The sequence below is a fragment of the Callionymus lyra genome, chromosome 7 (assembly GCF_982586985.1).
Source record: "Callionymus lyra chromosome 7, fCalLyr1.hap1.1, whole genome shotgun sequence".
Lineage (NCBI taxonomy): Eukaryota > Metazoa > Chordata > Actinopteri > Syngnathiformes > Callionymidae > Callionymus > Callionymus lyra.
In genome coordinates, this window is record NC_141824.1 from 13968138 (window position 1) to 13979148 (window position 11011).

Sequence of the window (11011 nt, forward strand, 5' to 3'; positions counted from 1 at the left end):
CCATTTAAAACGTCACTAAGATGGAGCCGTTTAGGGTGGTTAGTGTCCATCGACATCGAACCATACTCAGTTTTGTGGGCGTTTTAGTGACAATTTAGTGTGCATGGCGCACTAAATTTCGCATACTAAGAATTGAGACACACTTACGCACTTAAAATACTAACTTTGAGTACGCTAGTATGCGATTTGAGACACAGCAGTGATGTAATTGTGGCCTGTGCTGTCATCCACCATGTGGCCTGCATGAGGAAGAAGAGCGCCCCCTACACAGCCGTCACTGATAGACTGGGACAATGCTGCCAGTTTCCTGGATGATGACAGTGGTCGGCTGGTCAGGGACCAGTATGTTTCTAATTATTTGCGTTAATATGCATGAGAATTAAAGTTAAATATGGCCCATTTTTACAAACAGTTTGTCACAAATCTGTGGGTTTTTTTTGCTTTGGTTTATCCTTATTCAATAAAGGAACATCATGTTACTCTTTGACGGTTTGTGTATAGTCTGTGAGAAAGTATGAATGACAAAATAATCTAAGATTATCAGTTAAATGATGTAAACTAATGATCACAGATATTTTAATAATTACAGAGGGTCTCATTGAATGTTTTAGAGTGTTTAGTGTGCAGTGTAATACATATTGTTTGTTTTGTGGTGACTTATGACTGAGATAAAGGATGAGATCATATAGATCCTGGAACTTAGCCTGGTCTGGTGCAGAATAAATCTCCATGGTAACTGATGTCAAAACATATCCCACGTTCCTCTATCCTGCTGTGCAACAGGATCACGTTGATGGATAACCAAGATAGCCCGACTTAATCCCTCATTCTTCTTTTGTGCAATATACCTCTGGTTATTTTCACTCTCTTTTAAGAGGACTGACATTTATTGACATCTCTGGGTTGTGTTTGATGTTTTTTGCAGTCTTGAAAGGTGTGATTTTCCCCTAACTTTCTATTAAATTTAGATTAAAATATAACGTTTTCCCCCAGTTTTGTTTATTTTCTTCTTAAAATGTCATAGACTGGTGGAATTTGACATTTTGTCAATCCTTAAAACTCTTCACTGGCTTCCAGTTTCTTTCAGGATCAACTTTAAAATTATGGTTCTTACTTTCAGATCTATTCATGGTCAGACTCCTCCTTCCATCAGTGATCTGATCCAGCCTGACATCCCAGCTCGGGCTCTGAGGTCTGTGGATCAGAATCTACTGATGGTTCCTGAACACGGTTCAGGACCAGAGGAGAGAAATCCTTCCAGACTGTTGCTCCTAAGCTTTGGAACGATCTTCCTCTGTGTTTGATGATCTACTGACTCCTTCAAGAAACATTTTAAGATATTCTTATTTGTACTTTTCCTTGATTTTCTGGGACTCTTGTGTTGTTCTCAATGTTATCTTGACCTTTAAAGTATATATTTTATTGAGTATTGTTTTGATTGTTTAAGCGCTTTGTGACCCTGGTCTGGAAAAGCGCTCTATAAATATAAATTACTTACTTACTTACATTAAGACAAGCACAAAATTTAAAAAAAACAAAAACAAAAACAGTTCATGACAGTAAATACACTTTTATATCTGAATTGATATTTTAACTTGCTTTTTATTTTTCTGCTGATTATTCTTCTATACTAAGTGCTGAAACCTGTCCCAGCTACACAGGACTAGAGGCAGAGACATCCATGTTGACAGAAACTTATTACAAGGTCAGTTTCATGCTACCTCTTTTCTAGTTACTTTTTTCAGGTCTGAAAGTTGTGATTTCCCCCTGATTAGACATTTAATTTACAAAAACTTATTTTATTCTCCCTGCATTGACTGAAAGAAAAAAGAAAAAAGAATGTTGTCAGATTGTTTTTTTATAAAGCTGTTTTAATTGACATTAAAAATGACATTCAAAAAACCTTAATAAAACGTTTATGACAGTAAATAGACTTTAACACATTTTAATAATTTTCATTCACTTTTTTTTTTCTGCCGATCATCAATATTATTGCTGTACTGAGTCCTGAAACCAGTCCCAGCTACACAGGACTAGAGGCAAGAAGACCCACAGATACTTCCACTAACATCAGCAACTGTTGTGATTCAACCCTGAACAACATTTAAAAGTGGATGTTGAGCATTTAAGGTAATCGAATGTGACATTGACAGTCAAACCATGTTCTGCACACACACCAAGGACCTTTGATAAAACAGACATTTTTCTTAGGGAGCCAAAAGAAAACATCCTGTTAGCAACGATGAACAGCAGAAGCTCCACAGAAACAGTCGGGGACACGAGCTGTAGAGACAGGAAAAAGGTCAGAAACACTCGTTATTTATTACGATGGCTCCGCATCAAAGTACACACTTCCTCGTGGCAAATAAATGACACGCAAGTTAGACGGCGACTCATCGAACGTGGTTATTAATAACGTGCTCAGTGATGTGGATATCTTGAGGTCACTGATATGGAGGTCGCGAACATTGGCTCAGGGTTTAGGTTTAATGCATGTGAGGCTTATTGGGAGAAGATTTCTGCAGAGGAATGTGTTTATAGAAAAGCAAATGGTGTGTGTTTAGTAGTTAAAACTGCAGACCCAATTTCATTGTCGACCCAAATTACATGCTGTCCAAATCTTGTCAGGAGCAAACACTTTCAATAAATGAGCCCCTGTTGTGTTACCAGTTACGTTATAGCTAATTGTTGTTTTGGTTGCTGAGGGGGGAAACATTCTTAAGGATAAACATGTTGACCAAACTCTGAAGATTTCCAGTTGAGTTTTCTTAGATGACATTTCTTCCTAACCATCCTCTCTTTAAGAGTCAATGAACAAAGGTTTATGTTCATTTATGGTCGATAGTTCATGATTTTCCGAGAGAATTTGTTGTTGTTTTTTTCAACTGAAAAGAAGGACATGTTTTGTGATATTTCACATGGACACGTATGTAACTGAGGTGTTCATATCATCGTTATCGACCACTTCTGTTGCGAGGACGTTTTTATTTTGGGTTGACAAGCAGTTGTCCAGACAACAGATGAGTGGGTTTAGTGCCGGCTCGACTGAAGGACACTTGTGTTGCTTTTCTGAGCAAGCTGCTTATCATGGAGACTTAAACACATTCAGGACTGAAGCTATTTCATCTTTAATTCAAAGGTTTTCTGTCGCCACAACGACTTTATTTACCGTTGCCAAGATTGTCAATTATGTTGATGAGTTATAGTTCTCACTCTGGCTCCATTTTGACGGAACTATTCTACTGAATGAGTGTGATGGGGTCAGCCATAGATATCCTGGCAACAGATTTGACTTCTTTGTGTATAGAATCCCAATATACCCTCTTGTGGCAAACGATAGGAAAAGGTAAGCCTTCATGGTTTTAAGGATACGTACACAGGAAACGCCTTCATTGTTCGTTGACTTTTCCGAGAGCTTTCAGGCTATCCAGTGCCTCATCCCGAGTTATCCTCTTCCAATCCTCTGGAATTTCTTCTGGTTGCCGCCCATATTCCTTTGCAAAGCTCTCGTTGAATTGTGCAAGGACATATCTATCAGACAGAAAGAAAGGAGAATCAACATTATCTGATCAGGGTTCGAAATTTCCCGGAAAAATGTACCCGTGTTTAAGGCAACAACTTGCTGTGACAGCCCTTGGCTTTTAATTTGTTAATAAATACTGGTAGCGTAATTGTTTAGTCGAATGAACATAATATAATCGTCCCGTCTTGACTTTTATACAACATTTATAACTGTTCAATCTAACAGTAAAAGGTAAACTACATAAGTGGACCCATTTTGGAAGCTTGTGTCAAAGGTTAACTGGCGACAGAAACAGCCGAGTGATAGGCTCGTTGCATCAGCTTCTCGAAGGAGGTCAGGTGTCCGGTGAATTTTGGTCAGGCAGTGAACTTTAAAAATGCCGAGCAAGGAAAGGCTGATAAAAAAGGAAAGACCAGGAATCACAGGCTGTTGGGAAAAGATTGAGCATAATACACAACTTTTTTAAGTTAATTTTGTTGTTCAAATGCAGTGCTAAAAGTATTTAGTTGTTTATTGGGAGATCCTAAACCTGTCGATGTTGTTTATGTGTGTGTTAATTTTGTTAGCGACCAAGTGTGTAACATACGTGGATTTGTATACTTTTTGTTAACATTGAATACAAGCCGCTAATGAAAACGATAATATTGATAGAATGCTAATTGCATTGCATTTTATATATTTGTTTATAATTTCCTCTAAAATATATATATATATACACATTTGCCTTGGTGCCCTAAAATGTATGATCTTCTTTAAGGCAACACTTGCCTTGACCTTAAAAAGTTTAAATTCCAAGCCTGTCTGATGGACACTAAAGTATATTTAATGGATTCAAACAACAACTGTGTTCCAGCCGGAATACAGTTGTTTGTTTTAAAAGAGACTTTCCAGACTTCACCTCGTGGCAACTAGAGGTGTATTAGAATTGTTTATATGGATTTCATGCACCATCTCGAGCGATTTAAAGGATGCACTACAGAGCAAACATCTATTTCAAGTTGCAGGATGCAATTTATATTCAAAGGCTCTGCAAAATGCAGGTTCATGAAAAATGCATTAGCTGTTCAACCGAGACAGCCACAGTGCTCAAAACGGGTTCATGCTCAGGCATGAAATTTTTGGGTGTCTATTTCTTTCTTTATATATAACATATATCCACGTATTTTTTAGGATGACAAAACAGAAGACAACTTACCGCCAATACACACAGTCAGTGTGACCACTTTGGCGTCCATTGGAAAAGTGCCAGTCGTTTTGGGGAGGACCTTCTTTTACGCCATTTGGCAACAATCCGTTTGGCCTGTGGAGGGAGCTCATGTGGACATCATGGCCCTTCCTCTCCACCGTGCAGGGTGCTCCACAGACGGGACATTGCTTCTCACAGAACCTCAGCCTTTGGAACAGACGGTCACACGGATCGATCGGAAGAGAGTGAAGAAGGTCTTCGACCTCCATGTTTTCGGTAAATTGCTTTGCGAGGTCCAGACGCATCGCCGCCAGTAATTCCATCAGATACGCGACAAAGCGATCCCATTCTGCCGTGATGCTGAACACTGGGCTGTTCAAGGTGTTACGGCTGATATTGACGTCTCCATCTTTTTCCAGAGTAAGGCACAGTCTCTCCAGTAACGGCCTGGTGTCGCTCAACACCCCATTGGTCCCCTCGGCTGTTTCGCTCACGGCTGCTGCGACCTTTCCAATAATTTCTCCGAGTCGTTTTTGCCTCCATTTGTTCACAGTGTTTGACTTAGAAAGATGAGATTTGACGGACGCCTGGATGTGCTTGAGCAGGAAACTTTGATAGGAAACCAAGTATTCCATGAAGCTTTCAAACTTTGGTTCCCTCACCATCTCGTCAAGCAAATTCTGATTACAGTCCACCACAGATGAAAACTTTTGTGACTCATCTTGGATCTCTTTCGTGATCTCTAATCCCAGAGGTCTGTGGATGTAGTCTAACACCATGGGCTCCATGACGTCACACATGAACATCTGAGCTACTCTCTGGCACTCGTCTTGCTTTCTAAAGTTATAAATAAAGTCTGCCATGTATGCAGACTTCCTAGAATTGATGTATGACAACATCTCACCGTCCTTGCAGTATTGGTCATGAAGGATCTGAAAGTCCCGGCATGCTACACTGCAGAGAAATACTTTTAAATCCACTTCAAAAACTGATCTTATCTGCATCGGTTTCTCCCTCAAGGCCCTTTCAATGTTCTCCAACATCTCTGTGATGAACCCCCCCGAAAAATCAGTGGTTGACTTTGACTTATCTGCTGCAAACTGTTTGTATTCCTCGATAATATTGTTAGCTAGCAGTGTAGCTTCCTGCCGCTGAGGTCGGTTGTTTTCTTCAAACATGTGCGTTATTCTGCTCCGGTATCCAAAGTACTCATCTTGAATCTGGAAGACTTCCGACTGATTTTGGCCAACTTGTGAAACCTTTTCTATGTGCTTGTTCACACCACGACTAGTGAGGTTGTCCGTCAGAATTTCCTTGACCTCCAGGGTAATATCGGTGCTTTCCGAAGACCTGAAGTCAAATTTGGATGTCGTGAAGCTCCACATGTCTTCAAATTCTTTTTCCAGTTCTTCGTCTCCGTAGAGATGTTTGGTTGATTTGCTGTATTCCACGAGCGTAAGGAGCTTGGATTCTTGTTCTTTATGCACCGAGGACTCAAACTTGTTCAGCTGTGTTGAATAACAGTGATTCTCGAAGCTACTCTCCAGCCTTTGTTCTGTCTCTTTTGTCAATCGGTCTTGAAGTTTGTCCGCGTTCCTCATCAAGATCGTGTTGTGAGCTTCGAAGTGTGTTTTGAGATGTTGATCGTTTGACAAATAGGTCTCAATTTTCTTTCTGAGCTCCGCTATCTCCCGTTGGACTACTTCTCTGCCTTCATCTGTTAAGTTTGGCAGGAAGCTGCTCTGACTCGAGCTGTCCAAAGCATTTGCTTCCGTGGCACAAATTCTCTTTTCTGCACCGACCATCCAGCTTTCAATCCGTCCCTGCGCGTATTCTTCAAATGTAGAAAGCTCCGTGCAGAGTATGGAGAAAGCCATCGCTACATCCATCTTTTGTAAACCGATTGAAAATGACTCCGATTTGACGGCGTCCCACAGGGCGTACAATCGCCTCATGAACTCGGGCCACCCTGAGGTTTTGACCTGACACGCAGACATCTTTAAGGCGTCGTTGAGAGATTTTCTGAGGTTGACTAGACCTTGACTGTACTCTCTATTCAGGGGCTGTGATTGAGTTGGGTTGCACAACGGTACCATGTCAAAGGACACAGGACATGAGGTTTGGTCCAAATCATCGTCAGAATTATGAATTTCCTTTTCGCTCGTTTGAAGAACAGAACAAACACGCATCAACTGTCTGGCTATTAATGTGCTGTTTATGTCTCCATCCTGAGACAAGAGATGGCAGCTTGGCATGGAGGAGAATTCTTGGATGCAAAGGAGAGCACTCACAGCTACACCGATGTTGGTTTCTAAGTCAGAATCCTCAAGAGAAGAGATGTTAAGTAATAAAACGTCGCTCATTCCTGCTGCTACTGTAGCCATCTCAATGTCCTGTGGCCTGGCTTTGCTGGAATCCCCCGAAGGAGAGCAACATAGACCCTCGACATCCACTACCAATAGAAAGTCACACTCCATCTGCTCCCTTAGGTTCTGAGGTACATGTAGGGCAACCACGTACACCCCTCTCGTGGATTTTTGAAACCCGTCGGGAAATGAAAAGCCAAACAAGGCGGAGAGAACCTTTGAATTCTTTGCATGATGCAGCCCAAGACAGGTCAGTATTCGTGTGCTGAGGTGTTTCAGAGAAAGGCTACGATTCACCTCCGCAAAGATGGCGCTTAACCAATTGATCGGGATAGTAGAGGCGTCTCCGTCCATTATTTCGAGGGGTACACCGTATAGCAGGAGGTCTGCAGCTACACTCGGGAGGCGGAGTACATTGTGGCTCCCACTGCCCGGAGAGATGTGAGTCATCTCGAATATCAGACCCATCTCGCGCAAGAAGTGCTCGAGCCCGAGTGAGGTTTGGTGATGTTGAACCAGTTGCTTATCAGAGGATTCACGATTGGATTTTGGTTCGTCCACCTTGTTTTCATCGTGTCCATTCTCTCTGGATGCATAGATCACTCTCTCGTCTGCGAGAGTGTTCATGGGTTTCACCGGACGGTTGGTGCTTTCATCCTTCTCTTCTTTCCAGATGTGTTTGTCTTCAATGATTCGACTGAACGCATCGTCATGATTAGTTTCCTCTGGTTCTCGTGTGCGAGTCGAGGAATGCACTCTTGTCAACACTCGATCAGAGACTCGCATTTCATCGTTCTTATCCAGATCTTGCATCTCGTCTTCTTCTTCTTCGAACGTGTCAGAGTAAAAGCTGTCGGCGTCGTCCTCTGTTTCGTTTTGCTGTTCAAACTCAATCCGTTCAGACACTTCTTCAACAAGAACATTCGTCTGGTCTGCAGAGCAGTTCACGGTCGAAAGCCGGAGATTCATCAACTTGAGAAAATACGTCCTCTCAAGGGTATCGGTTGTGAAAAGGGCATCTGTGAAAATCTTCATCGCCTCGGTCGTTTTGTACCGACCCAACTCGGCCAATAGGTCGTCCTTTTCCTTTTGAAGTTTCTCATCGGGTTTGTGGTGGTTCAGTTTGCTTTCTGCTTTCTGGATGCTTGCCAGTTTTTTCCATAGATACCCCTGCAGGGGCAGTTGTCTTCGCATGAACTGATGAAACCCCATCTCATCTAAAGATGTCACAATCTCTTCAACCATGGCCATTGCTTTTTTGCAAACCGCCCCTTCGTCTACATGTAATCCGAGGCCCTCTGCGAATTTCCCAACTGCTTCAAGTGTAACAGGTTTAAGACCTGCTCGTAACAGATCAGCCAACGCTTGACCCAACATCTCAGCCAGGTTCCCCTCAGTCATCTCCCTTCCTCGTAAGATAGAGCCTTCAGGAAGCCTCAAGCAATCATGGAGGTTCTGACCTGGAAAACCCACAACCTTATTTTCGTTTTCTTCCGAGTCCGACAGGTCGATGAAGATGAACTCGCTTGTCTTCTCCTTCAGAGAAACCAGCAGTTGTTTGTCTTTTTCTCTGAGGTTCTCACAGAAGAATACCACGGCTGAAGATGCCTGACACAAGAGTGTGAAGGATTTCTCGTGCAAACTCGCGTCTCCTCTTAGATTAGCAATGACCAGCGGGACAGGAAGGACGTCTTCCCCATCCGGTACGTGACATCCTACCTCTACGAGACCATTAGAGAGTCTTCTTGGATGCTCCCCTCCGTCCATTCCTCTGTGGAGAAACATTTCACTGTGTCGTCCTTTTCCACTCAGAATTCTGTTTAGTACCTTTGACTTTGAAACACTACAAGTGCCGAGTTTCACAAAAGAAACCATAGGGATAGGTGTGGTTGCCAAAAGTCCCTCTCGGATCTCATGGTTTTGGCCGAGAAAGGGGGACTTCCATTGGCCGATCACACCTCTCATAGGCCATAGAAGGAAGGTCCCTGGATCTTCTGGGTTGAAGGGCGGGAGCACCAGAGGAACCGCAAACTGGCATTGAACCATACGCACAATAATCTCCTGCTGAAGAAATGTGTCTGAAGACTTCAGGACCGCTGTGACCAGATCAAGTGGGTTGATGTCGCACATATTTTCTCCTACAATGTTGATCTCGGTTTGATCCGGTTCGTTGCTCCGTTCCTGGTCATTGCGAACACTTCGTGCATCTGGTCGCAGAAGCCACAGACGTTGAAGAAAGGCTTTTGGCAGGTCTTTGGGATTGAGTGAAGCTTCATAGTCCGGGTTCCAGAAATGTATCTCCAACAAAGACGAAGGGTTGATTGGTGTTTTCAAGAAGGTCTCGAGTCCAAGTTTCAACAGAAGCTCGAGTTGAGGGTTTTCCTTCTGTTGTTCTGGTTTATAAAAAGAAAATAAGCACCAACTATTAAACTTACATTCAACTCACATGAATTGTAACCACTACAGAGATCTATCTGGTAGTTACATGTTTGAATAATAATGAAACGTACTTTTCTTTTTGCTGCTTAGCCTTTTTGACAGTTTGACAGACATGTTGTAGGCGGCAGATTATTTCCCTCTTGAGGATTTTCGTCTTTCGTTCACATTTCCTGCTGTGCAGACCACGACGGAAACCTGTTAATAGAAGTTACGCCTCAATTCTTGCAGGTACATGACAGTGAAATACATTTGAAGGTTGATTAGTTAACCGACTCGTTTACTCTGCAACCAAAAGATAAGCAGAGTGCAATACAATAAAAGTATTTTCTGTGGTAGAAGTGAAGTTGTCAATCCTGTTTGACAGAATATATCAAGAAATATTGATGTTTATAATATTGTAGACAAGGGAAGTGGTTCAAACAAAGAGACAGATATTCGATGAGCCAATCTTTTCTTTAATCTATTAATTTTTATTATTAATCAGACTATATTTGTACGAAATAGATCATTATATTGATTCATCAACACAGTCAAGTCACATCGAGAGATAAACGGAGAGTAAAACTGGGTCAACAGTGTCTCTGAAAAATTTTGATTGGTTTTAAAAATATGCCATTTTGTTGAATTCAATAATGTTTTAAGTCATAATAATGAATGCTTAAACAATCATGAATTCAAAAATAAATATTAAATCATTCTTTCAAACACATATTTACATTAAGAATGACAATAAAATTTCAGCAGGCTCGTGGGGCGGCCATTTTGAGTCATTCTCTTGACAATCTGATATAATTTTCAAAAGAATCAAAGCAAAACAGAAGCATTTGTACTTAAATAAGCTTAAAATAGTCATTATAAATATCTTTCCCCAAAACCAAGCAAGTAATAAATGAGTAGAAGTAAAATAAATCACCTGCCTCGCCGAGCCTCGTCCTTCCAGATGGAAAAGAAAATCTTTCATCCTGTTGCACTTCCTCGTGTTGGCTTTTATAGTCGCTTTGTTCCTGATAAGACATTCCTGAGTGTGTGTCGAGCAGAGCCTTCAACGACGATGACGTGAGATGCTGAAGGTAATCCTGGTTAGATCTGAAGTGTTGATCCACTCAGCGCAGATATGGAAAACTATTTTGTTATCTGTTGCCGTCTCGGGTCAAACGTGAAGAACATGACGCACAAGATCGAACGACACAATTGTGTGTTGTTTTTTTTATTACACACAATGAAATGTTCATCACGTTATTAAGAAGGTTTTTTTTTTTTTTTACTAAACTACCTACATTTTGTCAGAATTATAAATAGATAGACTTTTTAGAAAATCTAGAAAATAGTTGAAGGGTCTTCACAGAACTTTATTTATAAAAATGGTCAAATTTAAAATTTCACTTAAAATTTTTAATCCAAAATGTCTTAAATAGTTGGGTTTGTTATTGTCGAACAATTTATTTAAAAATTGAATATTTTCAAAATTAGGGATTGTTTGTAATTAAAATGAATTCC

The 11011-nt window shown here is 41.1% G+C and overlaps 1 protein-coding gene across 2 annotated transcripts; it reads right to left on the bottom strand.

The window, feature by feature from the left end:
• Positions 1-1850: 1850 nt before the first annotated feature.
• Positions 1851-10501, bottom strand: gvin1l2 (GTPase, very large interferon inducible 1-like 2). Of its 2 annotated transcripts, none has more exons than XM_087796430.1 (5): positions 10428-10501; positions 9586-9709; positions 4719-9468; positions 3377-3531; positions 1851-2283 (listed from the first exon to the last, which is right to left on the bottom strand). In XM_087796430.1, exons 2-4 carry the CDS (start codon positions 9626-9628, stop codon positions 3390-3392), a joined length of 4935 nt encoding a protein of 1644 aa, XP_087652556.1. In that variant the 5' UTR covers positions 9629-9709; positions 10428-10501; the 3' UTR covers positions 1851-2283; positions 3377-3389. The 2 variants fall into 2 exon arrangements, with proteins under 2 accessions (XP_087652556.1, XP_087652557.1); XM_087796431.1 differs by having other exon boundaries at positions 10432-10453.
• Between the last annotated feature and the right edge of the window lie 510 nt (positions 10502-11011).